At 39.2% G+C, this 23,752-nt stretch overlaps 1 protein-coding gene across 1 annotated transcript in view; it reads left to right on the forward strand.

Annotated features, from left to right (window-relative positions):
• The window catches only part of VAV3 (vav guanine nucleotide exchange factor 3), a 412,159-nt gene that overhangs the window by 315,815 nt on the left and 72,592 nt on the right, over window positions 1–23,752 (forward strand). Inside the window, exon 20 of the mRNA XM_043878931.1 lies at window positions 15,052–15,188. Within this exon, the coding sequence (XP_043734866.1) occupies window positions 15,052–15,188 (137 nt within the window). The remainder of the gene's footprint in view (window positions 1–15,051; window positions 15,189–23,752) is intronic.

A 23,752-nucleotide genomic window follows, 5' to 3' on the forward strand; every position in this document is an offset into this window, starting at 1 on the left:
CTTCCACATTGCAGGCGGATTTATTTTTTTTTACCAGCTGAGCCACAAGGGAAGCCCAAACAAAAGAAATTCTACATTAAAATGAAGGTACAAATCCAGCCTGCTCCTATGAAACATTGCTGGTTCGTGTAATAATTATCTCTCTGTTTGATTTCAAACAGATACATTTATACTCAGTTCACATCTGAATTCATACGATTGTAACGATATGTTTCTATCTGAACTGAATTTTATTTCAGGAGAAATTTAAAAAGGAAAAAAAAATCAAGGTATACAACAGGGGAGAGACTAAACCTCAGAGTTCCCAGTCAGATATTGTCATGGCTGTGGATTTTCAGAATTTGAAAATGGACTCAGAACAGTTTATAAAGACTTAGCAGATTAGAAGTTCTTCCAAGTTATTAATTTCAGTTTAGTGCCATTTTAGAAGGAGGAGATGGCTCCTCTAATTGTCTTTTTTCCTATTTTATTTTACTAATTTATTACACAAGGATGTCAATAAGAAGGGTAAAGAGACTGTTCGATTTATGTACGTTTTTATGTAGCTATGTTGATTGTTGGTCTCTGACCTGCAGGGCCCCCTGACCTCTTAAAGAGATAATCAGCACACTGAAATGATGGTCTGGAGTCATTTGCTTTTTCTGAAACTTCCAGTCAGAAATTCCAGCTCTTCATGCTGGAAGTACATGCTCTTCATTTTAACTTATAAATCAATGAACCCTGCCTGCACACATCAGAATATTTGGACATGCAACTGAATATGCTCTCTACTACTCAAGAAAGGAATTGCAGGAAGGTGGGAGGTCAAGAGAAAAGAGAATAATGGAAAAGAACTGGGGAAGGAAGAAACTAGGTCAGACTGTTTGAGAAAGTATATGCTATTTTTTCTGTTGGAAATTGTGTTATCTTTATGCTGATTAAGCAACTGATAGCATAGGAATAAAAAGTATTTTTTCCCATAAATGATGCAAGTCATCTAATTGAAAGATACTCAGGATGACTATGAATTATTAAGAGAGTCATTATTAAGGACTTTTAAGAAATATATTAGCAGTTTTTCACCTTAAAAATCATTTTATTTCTGCAAAATTTCAGTTATAGGTAGCATATTGATATAGATAAAAGCACAAACAAATACAATTTAAAATCAAGTCACAAGTAAAGATTAAATGGTAGTTTATTCAATAAAATTGAATATTTTTATTATTAAAACTAAATTATATTATGAAAATTATGTTTATCATACAAACAGGCAAGTACAAAAATAAAATGAAAAGAGAGCAGACATACAACAAACGAATAGCTGTAGAAATATAAATTAGGGTTCCTCATGTAGACTGTCTTGACTGCTCAGAGTGTTTAAGTAACTATAAAAAGGTCAGCAAGATGGAAAACAGTGAGCAAGAGAATGAGGTTGGAACAGGATGAGATTGAAGAGATATAAGTGGCCTCAAAATACATGATTTTGTGGGCAGAGGCCAGAAGGTCAGATTTAATTCTGAGTGCAATGGGACGTGAGGAAAGGCTAGCTTGAAACCTTAGGTTTGAATAGGAGGAAGAAATAAAATGGGAAGAAATGGCTGACTAGAGAGCTGTTTGGGGGTATAATTCAGTGTGTGTGTATTTGGAAGGGAGGCTCTGGGGAGAGGATAGCTAATTTTTTCCTTCTTTCTTCCAAAAGAGTTCGTCAAGATAAAGAAGACAGTCTTCGTCACTAAAGTGATCATAGTCTTAATACATAAACTCTACAAAAACAATACACAGGAAGATGCTTATTGTCTAATATTTATATTTTATACTAGCTAGATAAATAATTTTGGTGTAATAAGTGGTATTGAAGCAGAAAGCTTGAGTGTCTAAGGGAGTATATGTTTGGGGCACTTAAGTCACACTTGGGATATTGTTAGTACATTTCTTAGCAGAAGTCATATTTAAAAAATGAGAGAAGTAAGTTAGATTCCCCCATTCCTACACACCATGGGATGTAAGACGGGTATGCAGACAACAAAATGTATATGCCAGGAAGAAAGGGCAGCGTGTTAATGAGAACTTGACCTATCTCAGTTCAGTTCAGTTCAGTCGCTCAGTCATGTCTGACTCTTTGCGACCCCGTGAATCGCAGCATGCCAGGCTTCCCTGTCCATCACAAACTCCCGGAGCTTACTCAAACTCATGCCCATCATGTCGGTGATGCCATCCAGCCATCTCATCCTCTGTCGTCCCCTTCTTCTCCTGCCCCCAATCCCTCCCAGCATCAGGGTCTTTTCTGATGAGTTAACTCTTCACATGAGGTGGCCAAAGTATTGGCATTTCAGCTTCAGCATCAGTCCTTCCAATGAACACCCAGGACTGATCTCCTTTAGGATGGACTGGTTGGATCTCCTTGCAGTCCAAGGGACTCTCAAGAGTCTTCTCCAACACCACAGTCAAAAGCATCAATTTTTCAGTGCTCAGCTTTCTTCACAGTCCAACTCTCACATCCATACATGACCACTGGAAAAACCATAGCCTTGACTAGACAGACCTTTGTTGGCAAAGTAATGTCTCTGCTTTTCAATATGCTATCTAGGCTGTAAGCCCTTTACCTATCTAATGAATTTCAAATAATTCAACAGGATGCGTGTGTGAAAGGAGTGATGAAACAGACTAGACCCTCAAGACTGCATGTATCAATTTTATCAGTTGATTTCATGCAATGTTACTAGCCATTTCTCTTTTTCTTCAAGCTTACTCCTGAGTCTTCATCTTTATTGTTTCAGTTGATTGTTAAATTACTACCTTCCACACTCTAACCATCTCCACTCACCCCAGCCCCAAAAGATCACTGCCTTTTCCTCAGGTCTTATGTTTGTCCTGATCACCTTCTAAAGCAATGGACTCCTCCCTGCACACACACAGACTTTTGTCGCTCTCTAATCCAGTACTTTTCCCTAAACTCTTCTTTATGAAACTTCTCTGTTATTATTTCATTTGTTCATTGGTTTTTATGTTTATCTTTTCCACTAAAATACAAGCTTTATGAGCTCATTCTTATTTATAGCTGCAAGCCCAGTGGCTAAGCCAGTAGTGGCACATGATGAATAATCTGTAAATATTTGTTGAATAAATGAATGAACTCATTGAACAAAGAATGGAAAGTAGGTTATTGCAGCTGCCCTTAATCATTTTTACTTTTACTTTATCTTATTCCTTAGATATCCTTTAAGGATTGGATTTTTGTTTTATTGGAGGATAATTGCTTTACAATGTTGTGGTGGTCTCTACTGTACATCAGTGCAAATCAGTCATAATTATATATATTTATATCCCCTCTGTCTTGAGCGTCCCCCTCATCCCACCCTTCTAGGTCATCACAGAGCACCAGGCTGGGCTCCCTATGATATACAGCGACTGCTCACTATTTACACTTGATAGTGTATATGTGGTTGCAAGAGAGAAACATGCAGAGTTGTTCGTGGGATGGAGGTCTCTGCTTGGAGGTTAAGAAAACAGCCCAAGAGAGCCTCACTCCAGATATCAGTACTTTCCACAAAGGGGAAAAGCACAGCAGGCTTTGTAAGAATCTCATTCTGGAAACTAGTAATTCCAGTCACCTCTTCTCTGAAGTCAGAAACCATTGTTTCCTGCTGACTTGTATGTGTCTCCTGCTTTCGTGTTGTAAGAGCAAATAGACCATCTTATTTCTCATCCTCCACTGAGGACTGCCTCCTTGGATAGTCTCCCTTCAAGCCTCCTTTTCAGCATCTGGTGTCTCACCTGTTCACTCTATTCATTGCAACCTGGCCTTTATTCACCATCCCTGAGCCACTCCGGTGTGGTCAGAATAGCAGAATGATGTGGCTTATATGATAATAACTTACTGTAGAAAGAACTACATGAGGCCACTTGTCCATAAACCCACAGAACTGCATGGGGATATGTTAGGCACTAGGGGTTCCACAGTCTGTCAAGGATAATTTTTTTTTTTTTCGTTCAAGGCTCCGTCTTCACCTACAATAGTGGGAGTTACTACTTGCTTCCTAGAATTTAGTAAATCTTAGAGAGCTCCCATATGTACTGTGTTAAGTGGCTTCAGTGGTGTCCAACTCTTTGTGACGCCATGGACTGTAGCCCACCAGGCTCCTCTATCCATGAGATTCTCCACACAAGAATACTGGAGTGGTTTGCCACGCTCCTGCCAGGGGATCTTCCTGATCCAGGGATTGAACGTACATCTCTTACATATCCTGCATTGGCAGGGGGTTGTTTACCACTAGTCTCACCTGGGAAGCCTTCTTTATAGAGATATCTACATTTTTTAGAATAAAATGTAGTTTGCTGGTCTGCAAACTGCTAGGTCATTTCCATAGGACTTCTGGGGATCTCTTTGAAGGAGCCAGGTACAGAATACAAGTGAAGCAGTTTTTCAGTATATCGAAGTCATAACTAATTATTCAAACTCTTGCAAATCAATTAAAATGCATACTGGGAAAGTATTAATTTAAGGGAAATCTGGCATAAAAGTTTTTATACAATGAATATATGTATCTGGATGCAATTTGTAAATCTTCTTATATTGAGAATTTACAATGTGCTTTGCATCTAAGGGAACAAGAGGGACATAGAAGACACCTTTTTTTTTTTTTTTTTAAAGCATACATGTTTTGTCCTCAAGTAAATTATAAGATTAATCTGAGCCTGGGCCAGTTTGAAATCTCAACTCCACTGATAAGCTGTGCAAAAGCAAGTTGCTCCATTGTGTCTGACTGTTTGCGACCCCATGGGCTATACAGTCCATGGAATTCTCCAGACCAGAATACTGGAGTGGGTAGCCTTTCCCTTCTTCAGGGATCTTCCCACCCAGGGATTGAACCCAGGTCTCCTGCACTGCAGATGGATTCTTTACCAGCTGAGTCACAAGGGAAGCCCAAGAACACTGGAGTGGGTAGCCTATCCATTCTCCAGCAGATCATCCCAAACCAGGAATCAAACCAGGGTCTCCTGCATTGCAGGTGATTCTTTACCAACTGAGTTATCAAAGCCGCCGCTGCTGCTGCTGCTAGGTCACGTCAGTCGTGTCCGACTCTGTGTGACCCCATAGACGGCAGCCCACCAGGCTCCCATCCCAGCACAAAACAACACACCCAGCCCCACTGGGAGCTCTCAGTCTTTCCTTACTTGAAGAGAGCTCCTCTCCTCTTTTCTGCTCTTCAGGAGAACACTTTATACCCAGCAGGGATTCAGATGATTCCCAAATACCGCAAATACCTATCAGTTGGTATCAGAAGACCTATTCTCTCAGTTCATCAGTTCAGTTGCTCAGTTGTGTCTGACTCCTGGTGACCCCATGGACTATAGCACACAGGCCTCACTGTCCATCACCAACTCCCAGAACTTGCTCAAACGCATGTTCATCAAGTCAGTGATGCCATCCAACCATCTCATCCTCTATAGTCCCCTTCTCCTCCTGCCTTCAATATTTCCTAGCATCAGGGTCTTTTCTAGTGAGTCAGTTCTTCGCATCAGGTTGCCAAAGTATTGAAGCTTCAGCTTCAGCATCAGCCCTTCCAATAAATATTCAAGACTGATTTCCTTTAGGATTGACTGGTTTGATCTCCTTGCAGTCCAAGGGACTCAAGAGTCTTCTCCAAAACCACAGTTGAAAAGCATCAGTTCTTTGGCACTCAGCTTTCTTTATGGTCCAACTCTCACAACCATACATGACTACTGGAAAAACTATACCTTTAACTATATGGACCTTTGTTGGCAAAGAAATGTCTCAGCTTTTTAATATGCTATCTAGGTTGGTCATAATTTTTCTTCCAAGGAGCAAGCATCTTTTAATTTCATGGCTGCAGTCACCATCTGCAGTGATTTTGGAACCCAAGAAAATCTGTCACTATTTCCATTGTTTCCCCATCTCTTTGCCACGAAGTAATGGAACCGGATGCCATGGTCTTAGTTTTTTGAATGTTGAATTTTAAGCCAGCTTTTTCACTCTCCTCTTTCACTTCATCAAGAGTCTCTTTAGTTCTTGGCTTTGTGCCATAAGGGTGGTGTCATCTGCATATATGAGGTAATTGATATTTCTCCCGGCAATCTTGATTCCAGCTTGTGCTTCATCCAGCCCAGAATTTCACATGATGTATTCTGCATATAAGTTAACTAAGCAGGGTGAAAATAATACAGACTTGATGTACTTCTTTCCCAATTTTGAACCAGTACATTGTTCCATGTCTGGGTCTAACCATTGCTTCTTGATCTGCCTATAGGTTTCTCAGGAGGCAGGTAAGGTGGTCTGGTAGTCTCACCTCTTGAAGCATTTTCCACAGTTTGTTGTGATCCATACAAAGGCTTTAGCGTACTCAAGGAGGCAGTAGTAGATGTTTTTATAGAATTCTCTTGCTTTTTCTATGATCCAACGGATGTTGGGAATTTGATCTTTGGTTCCTCTCCCTTTTCTAAAACCAGCTTGAACATCTGGAAGTTCTCAGTTCACATACTGTTGAAGCCTGGCTTGGAGAATTTAGGGCATTATTTTGCTAGTATATGAAATGACTGCAATTGTGCAGTAGTTTGAGCATTTTTTGGCATTGCTTTTCTTTGGTATTGGAATGAAAACTGACCTTTCCAGTCCTGTGGCCACTGCTGAGTTTTCCAAATTTGCTGACATATATACTAGCTTCAACACTTTCACAGCATCATCTTTTAAGATTTGAAATAGCTCAACTGGAATTCCATCACCTCCACTAGCTTTGTTCGTACTGATGCTTCCTAAGGCCTACTTGACTTCACATTCCAGGATGTCCAGCTCTAGGTGAATGATCACACCATCGTGATTATCTGGGTCATTAAGACTTTTTTTGTATAGTTATGTGTATTCTTGCTACCTCTTCTTAATATCTTCTGCTTCTGTTAGGTCCATACTGTTTCTGTCCTTTATTGTGCCCATCTTTGCATGAAAAGTTCCCTTGGTATCTCTAATTTTCTTGAAGAGATCTCTAGTCTTTCCCATTCTATTGTTTTCCTCTATTTCTTTGCATTGATCACTGAGCAAGGCTTTCTTACCTCTCCTTGCTATTCTTTGGAACTCTGCATTCAGACGGATATATCTTTCCTTTTCTCCTTTGCCTTTCACGTCTCTTCTCTTCTCCACTATTTGTAAGGCCTCCTCAAACAACCATTTTGCCTTTTTGCATTTCTTCTTCTTGGGGATGGTTTTGATCATTGCCTCCTATACAACGTCACAAACCTCTGTCCATAGTTCTTCAGGCACTCTATCAGATATAATCCCTGAATCTGTTTGTCACTTCCACTGTATAATCGTAAGGTATTTGATTTAGGTCATACCTGAATGGTCTTGTTACCTGTAGGTTGCAGAGAATGACTAGCTACAGCCTAGAGGACTGAACTAGGAGGCCAGTCTAAGAGTTTTATAAGGTAGAAACTGAGGTGGTTGGTTTAGGTGACAGAGCTCTTAACTTGAAGTTGTGTAACTGTGTTCTTTTTCTGTTTTTAAAGAAGATCCTGAGACTGTGTTCCTGAAATGACTCTCCTCCTACCCCAGTAGTGATTGTTTTCTAGGGGTCTAACAAATGGCATGTGCTTTTAGAGCTTTGATTTTATTTAATGATTTTTGGGAAACCTAATTTTTTTGGTCACTAAAACATACTGATTCAATAGAACAGAGTGTTAAATTTGCATGGATTTTAAAATAACACATGAAATTTTCCAGTTCTGTTATAATTGGTAGGCTTTAAAATCTTTTTAATAAATGGAAGAGGTTTCCAAAAGACATTATTATATCTTTCACCCTTCATTTACTAATACTTCAATAGATAGTGCCAAAGAGTGACTAGTCAGTGTTTATAAAGTCGGAAGAGTTTCCCTGTTGGATGCTTGTTTTCATATGAGCAGTGACAGTGCTGCTTCCTTCATTTGACTCACCATTGTTTACAAAAGTAAAGCAGGATTCTCTGAGTGAAAATTTTCGAAATCATTGATGGGGAGTGTTCCCTCTGTGAACAATTAGTTCTTTAGACTAGTTTCCAGTTTTGCTTTTTTTTTTCCCCCACCAAATCATCTACTTCTGTTGTAACAGATGGTTTCCGTGATAATTCTCCTTTTGTTCCTCCGTAAAGAGCAGTAAATGAATCAAAGTGCATTGCTTCCCTGGGAAGAGCCCTGGAAGGTGTGCTGGGAGGGGAAGTCCAGCAGCCCAGTCTGCCTCACTTGCCACAGCTCAGTTGACTCAGCCTGATCATCAGACCTGCTGGTCGGTTGTAAACTTGTGTCAGTAAGAGCCTAGATGGGAAACAGGATTTAGTTGGCAAGATACCAGACAGTGCAGAGGTTAGTCATGGAGCTTGCGCCTGTCCCCAGGAGAATGTAATTCCCTCACCTGTCTAGGATTTGGAAACTGCACGTAGGACACTTACAGAAAAGATGAAATACCTATTTCAGGGTCCTACGGCTCAGTGGGAAAGAATCTGCCTGCCAATGTAGGAGATGTGGGTTCGATCCCTGGGTTGGGACAATCCCCTGGAGGAGCAAATGGCAACCCACTCCAGTATTCTTGCCTGGGAAATCCCACGGACCGAGGAACATGGCAGGCTACAGTCCATGGGGTCACAAAGAGTTGGACATAACTTAGTGACTAAACAACAACAAGAACAACTGAAGACTTACCAAAACAATTCCCTCAAAATTCTATTAATAGGCATATTTGGAAAAAGTTCCCCTTGACCAAGAGCCTTTGCCTGATTGTGTTGTTGTGTTAGTTTACCTGTATATTCAGTGAACTATAGGCTTTTTGTGGGTGGGAAGCTTGGCCTTCCTCCCTTCTCAGACCACCATGCCCAGCACTTAGGAGTGCTTGAGACATTTAGGAATGAATGAATATGTTATGCTTGTGATCAGTTTCCCAGAATAAACCAACCATATCCTCTGACATCTTGCAAAACTAGTTATTTTTTTAATGTGCCAGTGTTTAGATTTTAAATTAGGCCTCAGAGGTGAAAGGCCAGCACATTATGGACAGCTCATTTATCTAGCACACAACTCTCAGCTCTAAGTTATTGCCCTGGGGAAGCCCACTGCATTAGGGCAGTGACATCAGCCTCCTGAGTAGATACTGATCACTGCTGTGGCAGTCATTCTTCTCAGAAGCCACAGTGGCTGATAAAGGTACAGTAGGCTAATTTCATTGAGGCTTTATGTGAAAATTATCAGTGAAATAGTTTATATCTAGCAACTTTCCAATAGAATTCTACCTAGAGTTAACTCCTTTTAAAAAAGTACACTTGAAATCCTTTCTTGGCATATGTCACTCTTACTGGTATTGAATTCAGATCTAAAAGGAAACCTTGCTTCAGATCCCCATTTTAAAAATACTTCTGTATTGTTTTAGAAAACTCTAGTGTTCTACATCAGAGAAGGCAATGGCACCCCACTCCAGTACTCTTGCCTGGAAAATCCCATGGACGGAGGAGCCTGGCGGGCTGCAGTCCATGGGGTCGCTGGGAGTCGGACCCGACTGAGCGACTTCACTTTCACTTTCCACTTTCATGCATTGGAGAAGGAAATGGCAACCCACTCCAGTGTTCTTGCCTGGAGAATCCCAGGGATGGGAGCCTGGTGGGCTGCCGTCTGTGGGGTCGCACAGAGTCGAACACGACGGAAGTGACTTAGCAGCAGCAGCAGCAGCAGTGTTCCACGTAATTACATTGGCTTCAGTTTTATTTAACCAGAACCCCATGATGATACTGGAGTAAAACCATCATTTTAATATTTCTGATTCTTCTCTTTGCTAATTCTCCCTGCATAAGGATGATGTGGGGTCCTTGTCTGATTTTAGACTAAGCATAATTGCCAATATGAACAAAAGTTAAAGGGCACAATTGTCTACAAGTTATGTATTATATTAAGGACACAGTTAGCCATATAGCAAAACATATGCTGAAGGGAATAAAACAAGCTGAAATAACTAAACATTTGGAAGGAGATCTATTTTGTCTCAGCCATTTTAATGATATCCCCTTGGATAAAGATTATTGATTATATAAAGTTTTGGGAAACCCCACGATTGCTCAACTGTGTATGCTGGCATTACATATGATTATTTTGCATTTAATATCTGAAGGTAGTTTCAATATAACTTTTCAGATTTTGATGAGTGGCCTTGTAATTATACCAAGATATCCATTAGAAATTCAGTTCTAGAATAGAAAGAAAGTAAACAACTATTACATCAGTGTTTACGTAAGAAGAATAAAGTAGCTTTCTGCAGTGAGTTATAAGTTTATCATATAATGGAATTTATATGTTTTAATCAGTTTTTTAGAATAACGTTTAGCTACTTATTTCTGATGGGTCCATATCAGTGAGGGAAATTACAGTTCTGCTTTTGTAGTTTTATACCATTTTGCATCTCAGAATCCCTTGAAGTGTGGATAACCAAAGGAAAATAAGAATTTCTTTTTTTTTTTTTTTAAATAAGAAACTAGGGATTTTAAGCCTGAACAAATTTTGAAAGTCTAGTCTATAAAAAGGAGATTTGCCTTCTTCAGCATAATTCCAGGTGGAAGGAGGCAGGTCAGTGGAGAGAAGTTAGAGAAAGTTCTGAGTAAGTTTCAGATAGAGCTTGTTAATACACTATATGCAACAATGACTGAGTTGTCACGGGGACGTGTGTAGTGAATGTTCTGTCCTGAACATTTTTAAACAGAGGTTAAAACCTGTCAGGGATATTTTATAAGGGGAGAAGAAAACCTATAGTAAATTAACACTAAATGACTGTTCAAAATGTAAGCATCTGTAAATCTAATTTCTCCTCCATTCTTGGTCTCGTTTACGAGGTGTGGATGCCTACTGTTGCAGTAGATTGTGTCAGCAATTACATTGATGGCTGAGTGCTGACATGAAGTTTAACCCACTCCCTGTCTTATTTTCATTTCATTTTTATCTATCAGTTAATGTGGTTATTTTCACCTTTTTAGCAATGTCACTGTCTTGTTTTTTAATAAAAGAAAGGAATACAAAAGGGCCTTTTGGAAAGCAACCATTCATCCCACTAGTACTGCAGAACCCCTCCTCATGCAGGCATCGGAGGCAAGGGGCAGACTGTCAGATTTCATTGTGTCACTGTGCCCTGGCTTCACTCCTTTTATCTTTTCAATCTCTATAGCCCTGTAGCCCTGACAGGTCACCCTGAAACGGGATGTGCTGACCAATCAGAAATAAATAGCCAAAGATGATCCTAACAAGTGGCCAAAAAATATAAATTCCATTATACTATGAATTTATAACTCATCCCACTGAAAAGCATGTGAGTCAAGTAAACATATCTTGCAAACCAGGTATGGCTGAATTCAGGCTAGTAGCAATCTCCTTTGACTATTACCTGGGCTCAACCATATTCTTGGCAAGGGTCACACAAGTTTTGTTTAATGGAATGAGATAAACACCATACCCTGTGCTTGTGTGCTACTCAATCAACTCCCCAAATGAAGCTCATAACCAAGAAGAAAGTAATAGCAGAAAAAAATAGAGTAAATGAAAAAATCAGGAATAAACAAGACTGAAAACCAAGTCCATCATTCCAAAGACTGCTTCAGTTCAGTTCAGTTCAGTCGCTCAGTCGTGTCTGACTCTTTGTGACCCCATGAATCGCAGCACACCAGGCCTCTCTGTCCATCACCAACTCCCAGAGTTTACTCAAACTCATGTCCATTGAGTAGGCGATGCCATCCAGCCATCTCATCCTCTGTCATCCCCTTCTCCTGCCCCCAATCCCTCCCAGCATCAGGGTCTTTTCCAATGAGTCAACTCTTCTCATCAGGTGGCCAAAGGATTGGCATTTCAGCTTCAACATCAGTCCTTCCAATGAACACTCAGGACTGATCTCCTTTAGGATGGACTGGTTGGATCTCCCTGCAGTCCAAGGGACTATTTAGAGTCTTCTCCAACACCACAGTTCAAAAGCATCAATTCTTCGGTGCTCAGCTTTCTTCACAGTCCAACTCTCACATCCATACATGACCACTGGAAAAGCCATAGCCTTGACTAGACGGACCTTTGTTGGGAACGTAATGTCTCTGCTTTTTAATATGCTATCTAGGTTGGTCATAACTTTCCTTCCAAGGAGTAAAGGTCTTTTAATATCATGGCTGCAGTCACCATCTGCAGTGATTTTGGAGCCCCAGAAAATAAAGTCTGACACTGCTTCCACTGTCTCCCCATCTATTTCCCATGAAGTGATGGGACCAGATGCCATGATCTTAGTTTTCTGAATGTTGAGCGTTAAGCCAACTTTTTCACTCTCCTCTTTCACTTTCATCAGAGGCTTTTTAGTTCCTCTTCACTTTCTGCCACAAGGGTGGTATCATTTGCATATCTGAGGTTATTGATATTTCTTCCAGCAATCTTGATTCCAGCTTGTGCTTCTTCCAGCCCAGTGTTTCTCGTGGTATACTCGGCATATAAGTTAAATAAGCAGGGTGACAATATGCAGCCTTGACATACTCCTTTTCCTATTTGGAACCAGTCTGTTGTTCCATGTCCAGTTCTAACTGCTTAGTCCAAAGTAAATCCTAAGACTAGTACTTAGGTCTCATTATTTGACTGAAGTATATTAATATATGTACTATTTTCAGTTTTAAATATTATGATTTTACTAGGTCATATGTTGTCAGCATTCTAGTCCATTGAAAAGCATAAATAATTAAACATTGCTCCATACCTATTCCACAGCCTTTTTGTATAGCCTGGGCATTCTGGATTTTAATCCATAACCTATACAAAAGGGTTGGTGAAATGTCATGAAACTTAATTTTTTCTTATGACACACAAATTCATGAAGTGTTCCGTATTTTTTTTAAGTCTATTCATTTTCAATCATTTCTTCTTGAGAATGAGTAACTTGGGCACATTGGCAATAAGAGAATTGCTGTTCCCACCATTTGTCACATGGCACTGCTTCTTTTTGTCCCTGTGGATCTTGGTCTACAGAGAGAATTGCAGTAAAGGCCAGGGCCCTTCCTGTCATTCAACTGATCCCAGTATTTAAGGCCACATCAGCTCTTTCAGGTTTAAAAAGTTTTCTTTTTTGTCTTCAGCCTTTATTTAAAAATTGACATAAAAACAAAATTATCAAGGGAGCGTACTGAACAAAATGTCTTTCTTGCCCTAGAAATGCTCAGTAAAACTGAGGCTTACTGCAAACCAAGGCTTACTCTGGCCCCTCAAGATGGAATAATTATCATGCAAACCATGCTGCATTTGAAAAATTCTATTTTAGCATCCTCTTCCATCTATTAAACTTCTAAATCTGTTTTGGTGTGCATGGAATGTTTAGGTCTCATTTTATGTTAACCACAGTATCTTAATAAAAAATGTAAAATAAGCTTTCTGTACTGAAATATGGGTTTACCTGGTGGCTCAGATGATAAAGAATTTGCCTGCAGTGCAGAAAACCTGGGTTTAATCCCTGGGTTGGGAAGATCCCCTGGAGGAGGGAATGGCAACCCACTCCAGTATTCTTGTCTCGAGAATCCCATGGACAGAGGAGCCTCGTGGGCTACAGTCCATGGGGTCGCAAAGAGTTGAACACAACTGAGTGACTAATACACACACACACACACACTCAGGTGTAGTATGTTAAGAGTGAGTCTGCTAAACACTTGACCGAGAAGAGTTCTCTCATTTTGGAAAAGACAATGTCTGCTGTTTGTTTAAGGGTGCCACCGCCTTCTACCATCTGGTGGGGAAACTCCATGAGAGATGTGGGATCAAAGTCATCGCTTCGGGGTTCTGTGGCACAAGAACTGAAGCAAAGGGGAGATGTGGCAACTCAAAACACGTCTCGGCAGTTACAGCCGTTAAATGGGGTGCAGGGCGCGTTGCTTTTCAGCCCTTCTGTCTTCTGATCGACTGGGCTGATAAGAAAGTGTTGAATAAAACTTATCAGTTCTGTTTAGTTTATAGCCACACTTGTTTTCTCCTCATCCCCTGCTGGGTGGTTATTAAGAAATGATTTTGGGGACTTTATTCATCCTTTTGCTGGAGCATTTCATAGACACAGAGGTCCTTTTGCGGTAACATGGACACTAAGAACTGAATGACGGTCATTCACCCTCTTCTACTTAGTGCAACAATTTCAGCCAGTTACAGTGTCACTGTTTTTAATCATTAGAATAAAGTCTTGAAGTGTAATAAGCAATAACTTAAGTCCTTCAGTGTGCAAGAGATACCATGTTTTGTGCAATCAGCCTTGTTGGCAGGAGCCGTTTCACCTCCAGATGAAAAGGTGACTGGGATGTGGTGCATTTGGAAGCCGTGTCGGTGCAGTCAGGCCTCGGTGCAGTTGAAGCTGCTGTTCACAAAAATGAAATTCCGAACTGAGGCCTTCATTGCCCATTCCAAGAAATAGAAAGAAAAGGCCTGGATCAGTATTTCAAGTACTGTTGATACTATTGGCTTAGACACATTCCCTTTATTGGGTCTGTTTTGCAAGCCTAAATTTGAGCCTGAAGAATTTCTCCATATAAATGTCTTAAGTATTGCAGTGGCACATCCATCACCGTTTTGTTTTGAATTACAAAGATAACCTTAAGATATGAGCCTTATACTGGGCAATGTGATACATACACAGAAAGGGTGAGCTTCCTTAGTGATGAAATCAGCCGATGCCCAAGAGGAAAGTAATAGGCAGAAAGGACAGAGTTGATGAAAAAATTGATTCTTTTCCATTAAACTGTACGTGATGTGTTTTTTATGAAGTAGACATCAGCTGAAAGAGAAATATTTTTTCAACTAAAAAGAGATTGATGGTGAGGGAGAGGAAAAATGTATAAGGAATCAGGGGATAAATATGTGTCTTATTTTATTACCATCTCAAATAATGAGAAACTTGAAAAGCATTCCATTGTGGTTACCTCGTATGTTTCCTTGGGCTTGGTGCTATTAAAACTCTTTAATGTTCCTAATGGCTTTGTTTTTTTTTTTTTAGAAGTACATTTGGATTTCACACTTTATTATTTCCATAATCCTAAGGGTTGTGTTGCTTATTTTCAGGTTTACCAAAGATGCAGGCTATTAGGAACTACAGTGGAACGCCGCCCCCCGCTCTTCATGAAGGACCCCCATTACACATTCAGGCAGGGGATACAGTTGAACTTCTGAGAGGAGATGCACACAGTCTGTTTTGGCAGGTACTGTTCACATTACAGTGTTTTAGATTTAACAGATGATTTATTACTTCTTGGAGACCAAAGCTCTTGTGTTTAGAACTGATTGCATGCTTTCAGCTTCAGAAATTTTACATGACATGAGGAAAAATATTTTTTATTAACCACCCTCAAATTTACCAATGCTGAAGTGGCCATGAGTGTTAGAACACTAAAGGAAATAGTATCATTGCTCTAAATCAGAATTGTCATTTGTATTAAAAATTCATGTGTTGACAGCATTTTTTCCAAACCCAGGACTTTGGGTATGATCGAATTCACACAGTTCTAACATATTAGCACTTTACTTCAGGGGAACTACCAACTAGCTTGCCAGAGGCCATTGCTGGCCAATTGTATCTACCCACAGTAATACCTGAAATTATCAGAGGTGCTCTGGGTATTATTTACAAAATAAGTAAATTGTGACAAGTGAGCGAGGATGCTAATGTTTGCTGGTGATGAAATCTCTCTTGTCCAGTTAGCCTGCTTTGGTTCAAGGGTTTTGTTACATGAGGTAAATATGGTAGAGTGTAATGATCAAACAGAGTTGGATGGTAGAACATTACTGTTCATTAAATTATTCTGTATTTTCATGCATATGTTAGAAATACCTCCCAACAAACTTAAGGAGCTTAAAAAAAAAAAAGTCTATGGTGAATTGAGGGAGAAAAGAGTGGGATCAACAGAATGCTTAGCACGTGAGTGAAGTTTTCTAGGGGTAAAGAGAGAGCAGAAAAGGATTGTTGGATAATAATCCATCATGTACATGTGTAAATGGTAGCTACTTTGTTTGCACAAAAGCATCTTATTGTCTGCCATCTTGTTACAGAAGAATGCCCCTAAGTTGAACAGTTAACTCCAACCACATATCAATTTCCATAGCCAGTAGCTTTTCTAGAGCTACCAGCAACCTTCTTAAGTATCCTAAACTTCTCATACCTAATTCTTCCCCCTAAAAGGAAGAGAATCACAGACTCAGACTCTTAACTCTTCTATCCACTCCTGCATTTCCCAACACAACCACAAAACATGCCTGCTTGTGTATACATAAGATTGGTCTTATTCAAGACTTATCTTTTTCTTGGATATTCCATCCTCATGTTACATCAGTTGGCTCTTGACCACTACATTTTCAATTTCATTCTCTCCACTGGCTCCTTTTCTACAGCTTATAAATATGCTCAGGCTCCTCCCAGCTTAAAACACATGTAACTCCACTTTTTGTCTGGTTATGTCAGTTCTCCACTCCCTCTCATCTTCTCCTTCTCCTGTTCCCAAAGCTGATGAGCTTCTTGAGAAAGTAGTCTGCACTCAGTCTCTGCCTCCTTATGTCCTATTTGTAATGCAGTTTCTGCACAAACTATTCCTACTTGGATTACTAATGCCATTAAAAAACAGCAACTTTGAGATATATAATTAAAGGCACACATTTAAAGTGCAGTTGAATTTGGTAAGTTTTGTCAAATGTACGTATGAGTGAAAGCATTGTTACAATCAAGGTGATGAGATCAGCCCAGAGTTTTTGCTGCTCTGTAACTTCTCCCCCGTACCCCTAGTCTCCCTTATGCCCTTTGTAACGTACTCCCTCATGCCCTTCCTTAACTCCACCAGGCAACCACAGTTCTGCCTTCAGACTATGAGTTTGCATTTTTCAGAATTTTATATAAGACATTGTATAGTACATATTATTTTTTTTATGGCTCCTTTTACTTAATATAATTATCTTGAGATTAAACCATGTTGCTTTGTTTAACAATAGTGAAGTGAAAGTCACTCAGCCCTCTGACTCTTTGCGACCCTATGGACTATACATTCCATGGAATTGTCCAGGCCAGAGTACTGGATTGCGTAGCCTTTCCCTTCTCCAGGGGATCTTCCCAACCCAGGAATCAAACCCAGGTCTCCCGCATTGCAGGCAGATTCTTTACCAGCTGAGCCATAAGGGAAGCCCAAGAATACTGGAGTGGGTATCCTATCCCTTCTCCAGGGGGATCTTCCCGACCCAGCAGTCAAACCAGGGTCTCCTGTACTGCAGGCGGATTCTTTACCAACCGAGCTATGAGGGAAGCCACAATATTCTATCATTTTTTAAAAACACTTTATTGTGGTTTGATTGATATATAAAAAGCTGTACATGTTCAATGCATGCAGCTTGAGTTTGGAGATAAGTACATATTCTTGAAACTATTGCCACAATTTATGCCATAAACATACCCATCACTTCTAAAAGTTTCCTCCTATCCTATTTATTTATTTTGTGATTAACAACATTAATATAAGGTCTACCTTCTTAGCAAATATTTAAATATATAGTACAGTATTACTAACTGTAAACTCTGTGTTGTATGGTAGAACTCTAGGACTTACCCATCTTCCATAACTGAAACTTATATCCTTTGATTACTTCTGCATTTCCTCATTCCCCCAGGCTTTGGCTACCCCTGTCCTACTCTCTGCTTCTATGAATTTTACAATTTTTGGTTCCTTATGTGAGTATAGCCAAGACTTGGAAGCAACCTAAATATTCATCAATGGATGACTGAATAAATTAAAATGTATTATATAACACAGGGCAATACTATTCAGTCTTTGAAAAGAGGGAAATGCTGCCATATGAAAAACCATGGAAGAACTTGAGTGACATAATGCCAAGTGAAATAAGTTCTTTTTGTTGTTGATTATTCTAGGTATGGATATAGCACAATTTATCCATTAGCCTGTTGAGGGGCTTTCAGGTTATTACTGTTTGGGGCTGTTACAAACAAGGTGCTTGAAAAGTATAAGTCTCTGTAGGAACATATACTTTTCTTTTTTCTTAGGTAAATACTGAAAGTCAAAGTGTTAGTCGCTCAGTCGTCACTGACTCTTTGTGACCCCATGGATTGTAGCCCACCAGGCCCCTCTGTCCATGGGATTTCTCAGGCAAAAATGCTGGAGTGGGTTGCCATTTCTTTCTCCAGGGGATCTTTCTGACTCAGGGATCGAACCCAGTTCTCCTGAGCTGCAGGCAGATTCTTTATAATCTGAGCACAGGCAAGCCCTACGATACTGAATAGTGAAAGGAGATCATAATTAGATATATGTTTAATTTTTTTAAGAGACTACCAAACTGTTTTTCTAACTGACTTTATCCTGTTACAGTTCCACCAGCTCTATAAGATACTTCTAGGTGCTGCGTATGCTCACCAGTGTTGTGTGTGGTCAGTCTTCCTAGATTTGTCTGTTGTGACAGATGTGTAGTGGTATCTTATCGTTTTGATTTGCATTTCCCTGACTACTGATATTAAGCATCTTTTTCTGTGCTTATTTACCATACATATAACTTCACTGATGTTCTAATATTTTGTCAAATTTTTTAATGAGTTGTGTGCTTTTAATCATTGAATTTTGAGAGTCTCATATATTTTGGATACAAATCCTTGATAAATTAGATTCTTTCCATATATTTTCTCCTACCCTGTGGCTTGCCTTTTTATTACCTTAATAATGTTATTCATAGAGCAGAAGTGTTTACTTTTGATGTTGCCCAGTTTGTTAATTTGTTCCTTTGTGAATCACACACTATGAGCATTGTAAATACCTAAGAAATCCTTTCTTTCCCCAGGGTTACAAAGATGTTTCCCTGTGTTTTCTTCTAGAAGCTTTATAGTTTTAAGTTTTATATTTAGGTTTATGATCCATTTTGAGCTATTTTTATATATGGTAATTAAAGGGTTTTTTTTTTTTTTCTGCATATGGATTCAGTGTGTTCCAACACCATTTGTTTGTTCTTTTAAAATGATTTTATGTATTTATTTGGCTGTGCCAGGTCTTCATTGCTTTGCAAAGGCTTTCTCTAGTTTTGGTGAGCAGGGGCTACTGTTTATTGCAGCACACAGGCTTCTCACTGTGGTGTCTTCTCTTGTTGCAGAGCACAGACTTCAGTAGTTGCAGCATTCGGGCTCAGTAACTGGGGTGTATGGACTCTAGGCCAAGTGGGGTTCAGTAGCCACAGTACAAAGGCTCAGTTGTTGCCCCTCGTGGGCCCTAGAGCAGCAGGCTTCAGTAATTGCAGCATGTGGACCCAGAAACTGTGGTGCACAGCCTTAGTTACTCTGCATGTAGAATCTTCCTGGACCAGGACTCAAACCCATGTCCCGTGCACTGGCAGCTGGATTCTTATCCACTATGCGACCAGGGACTCTTGTCACCAGCACCATATGTTGAAAATCATTTCTTCACTGGATTGCCTTTGCATTTTGTAGAAAACCATTCGTATCTGTGTAGCTCTGTTTCTGGTATCTTTGGTCTACTGGTTGCTTTCTTCATCTGTATACCATTATAATGATATTTTAATTTTTGCAATTACTAGTAAGTCTTGAAATTAGTGTTAGTCCTCCACATGTTTTCTATTGTCCAAAGATGTTGTGGCTTCGCATTTCATATGAATTTTAGAATGTCTTGAAAATTTCACCAATAAAAGCTTACTTGTATTTTGATTTGGATTGTATTTGTAGATCAGTACTGGAGAATTGACATCTTAACAATGTTGAGTTTTCTGACTACTGTCCGTAGTATGTCTCTCCATTTATTTAGGTCTTTAAATTCTCAGCAGTTTTGTCATTGTCAGAGCAGAAGATATGCACACTCTGTGTCATATTTATCTATGATTATTTCAGGTGTCATTTTGATGCTGTTATAATTGGTAGTTTTAAAATTTGAATTTCTACTGTTTATTGCTAATACATAGAAATAAATTGATTTTTGTAAATTGATCTTTTATCCTAAAACCTTGTTGAACTCACATTAGTTTTAGTAGCTTTTTTTCTATAGATCCCAGCAGATTTTTTTAAAAAGACAATCAGGGTATAAATGAATAAACAGGTTTTTCTTCCTTTGCCATGTGGCTACCTTCTATGTCTTCTTCCTGCCATGTGTTGAATGGAGGTAGTTTAAAAAAAAATGCATCCCTGCTTTATTTCTCTATCTATTTATTTATTTACTGCACTGTGTGGCATGTGGGATCTTACTTTCCTGATAATGGATTGAACCTGTGCCTCTTGCATTGGAAGGCAGAGTCTTAGCCACTGGACCACCAGTGAAGTCCCCATCCTTGCTTTATTTTTTATCTTAGGAAGAAAGCATTAAGTCCTTTACCATTAGGTGTAGGGTTATCTGCAGTTTTTGTAGATGCACTTTATCAGGTGGAGGACATTTCCGTCTAGTCCTGGTTTGCTGAGAGTTTTTATCAGTAATGAATGTTTGATGTTGTTGCTTGTCGTTGCAGTTCAGTTACTAAGTCATGTCTGACTCTCTTAGACCCCATGGATTGTAGCCTGCCAGACTCCTCTGTACTCCCCTGGAGTTTCCTCAAATTCATGTCTATCCAGTCAGTGATGCTATCCAACCATCTCATCCTCTGCCACATCCTTCTCCTTTTGCCTTCAATCTTTCTCAGCACCAGGGTCTTTTCCAGTGAGTCGACTCTCTGCATCATGGCCAAAGTATTAGAGCTTCAGCATCAGTCCTTCCAGTGAATATTAAGAGTTGATTTCCTTTAGGATTGACTGGTTTGATCTCCTATCCACAGGATTCTCAAGAGTCTTCTCCAACACCACAATTCAATTCAAAAACACCAATTCTTCGGCCCTCAGCCTTCTTCATGGTCCAACTCTCACATCCATACATGACTACTGGCAAAATCATAGCTTTGACTATGTGGACCTTGTTGGCAAAGTAATATCTCTGCTTTTTAATACATTATGTCAGAGCTTTTCTTCCAAGGAGCAGTTGTCATTTAATTTCATGGCTGCAGACTGTCTGCAGTGATTTTGGAGCCCAAGAAAATAAAATGTCACTACTTCCACTTATTCCTCTTCTATTTGCCATGAAGTGCTGGAGCTAGATGCTATGATCTTCATTTTTTGATTGTTGAATTTTAAGCCAGCTTTTTCACTTTCTCTTCTCTTTCACCCTCATCAAGAGGCTCTTTAGTTCTTCTTCCCTTTCTGCCTTTAGACTGATATCATCTGCATACCTGAAGCTGATGACATTTCTCCTGGCAATCTTAATTCCAGCTTGTGATTCAACCAGGTGGCATTTCACACGATGTACTCTGCATATAAGTTAAATAAGTAGGGTGATAATATATAGCCTTGACATACTCCTTTCCCAATTTTGAACCAGTCTGTTGTTCCATGTCTGGTTCTAGCTGTTGCCTCTTCACCCACATACAAGTTTCTCAGGAGACAGATAACATGGTCTGGTATTCCAATCTCTCTAAGAATTTTGCACAGTTTGTTGTGGTCCACACAGTCAAAGGCTTTTGCATAGTCAATGAAGGAAAAATAGATATTTTTCTGGAATTCCTTTGCTTTCTCCATGATCCAGTGAATGTTGGCAATCTGTTCTCTGGTTTGTCTACTTCTTCAAAATCCAGCTTGTACACCTGGAAGTTCGTGACTCACGTACTGCTGAATCCTACTTTGAATGATTTTGAGCATAACCTCGCTAGCATGTGAAATGAGTGAAATTGTATGGTAATTTGAACATTGTTAGGCATTGCCCTTCTTTGAGATTGGGATGAAAACTGACCTCTTCCAGTCCCGTGGCCACTGCTGAGTTTTCCAAATTTGCTGACATATGTAGTGCAACACTTTAACAGCATCATCTATTAGCGTGAGATGATGCTGTTAGTGTTGCACTAAATGGAAAAAAATTTTAATAGGTCAGTTGGGAATTCTGTCACCTCCACTAGCTTTGTTTGTAGTAATGCTTCCTAAGGCCCAGATGTCTTCACATTCCAGGATGTCTGGCTCTAGGTGAGTGACCATACCATCAGGGTTATTCAAGTCATTAACACCTTTTTTGTATAGTTGTCCTATGTAAGTTGGATGTTAGATTTTGTCAAATGCCCTTTCTGCATCAACAGAAATGATTTTATACTTCTTCTTTTTTGTTAATATGGTGAATTACATTGGTTTTCAGATGTTAAACTTGCTTTCCTGAGATAAACCCCAGTTAGTAATGATATATTGTCCTTTTTATTGTTATGTTTTGGTAATGTCTTTGTCTGGGTTTGGCAATAGTTTAATACTCAAAGAATGAATTGAGAACTACTGTCTTAAATTTTCTGAAAGAATCATTACTGTTATTTCTTCATGAAGTGTTTTATAGAATTTACCAGGAAAACTATCTAGGCCTGGAGTTTCCTTTGTAGGAAGATTTTTTTTTAATTACAAATTCAACTCCAAGATTTTTTAAAATTACAAATTCAACTTCTTTAGTAAATACATGTCTGTCTAGGTTATACATTTCATTCTGAGGGAGCTTTGGTATTTGTGTATAGAATTTGGTATTTGGTATATGTGTGTAGAACATGTGATGTCATCTCTCTCATTTTTGCAATTGGTAATTTGTGACTTCTTTATTTCTGGTCAGTCTAACTACAGGCATTCCTTGAAGATACTGCAGGTTTCCAGACCACTGTGATAAAGCAAGTCTATAGTCTATTAAGTGTGAATTAGCATTATGTTTAAAAAAATGTTCATATCTTAATCAAACCTTAATTATTTTACTGCTAAAAAATGGTATCATCTGAGCCTTCAGTAAGTCACAGTAGTAACATCAAAGGTCACTGATTACAGATCACCAGACAAATCTAATAATAATGGAAAAATTGGAAATATTGAGAGAATTATCAAAATGTGACACAGATGCATGAAATGAGCAAATGCTGTTGGAAAAATGGTGCTGACTGAATTGTTTGACATAGGGTTGCCATGTCAACCCTTTGCCATTTACAAACCTTCTATATGTAAAAAAACACAGTATCTGCAAAGCACAATAAAGTGAAGTACAATAATGAGGTATGCCTGTAACTATTATGAATTCTGTTGATCTTTCCATAGAACCAGCAATTAGCTCCACTGGTTCTCTCTGTTATTTTTCTGTTTCCCGTTTCATTGATTTCAGCTCTGGTCTGGTTTGTGTCTAGTATTTTTGCCTTAAGCATCTTTGCCACAGTCATTTTTGCCTCATAACTAATTGGCCATAAGGCACTCTTGCCATAAAACGTGAAGTAATGAAAAGTAAAGTGTGTGCAGTAGGCTCATGACAGTACAATGCAAATAACTGATTTTATGTGTGAGCTGTCCCTGAGCACTTGCTTGCATTCTTTTGTTCATTATATTCATGTATATGTATATGTGTGTGTGTATATATATGATTTGTCCCCTTGTTTGGCATCACACTTTTTATTTTTTCGCAAAAATTTCTTCCTTCATTAGGAAAGAGATCAGTTTCCAAACAATAGGATGCATGTTTGTTATACCTGAGGTTTATATTGTATTGTGAAAGCTTCTGAACTTTTGCTGGTTCTTGGTATATTGTCACATGTCTGTTTGCAGACATTCCAAATTTCTAAGGGGAAACGTGGTTTCAACTCTTTACCTTTGAGATCCTCAGCCTCTTTCTCCTCTAATGGAGTGTGTCTCAAAATAGGAAACAGCTCTTGGGGCAAATCGGCATCATCTGTCAGCTGGACAGGGTCATCATTAACAGTTGGT

The sequence above is a fragment of the Cervus elaphus genome, chromosome 20, assembly GCF_910594005.1.
Source record: "Cervus elaphus chromosome 20, mCerEla1.1, whole genome shotgun sequence".
NCBI lineage: Eukaryota > Metazoa > Chordata > Mammalia > Artiodactyla > Cervidae > Cervus > Cervus elaphus.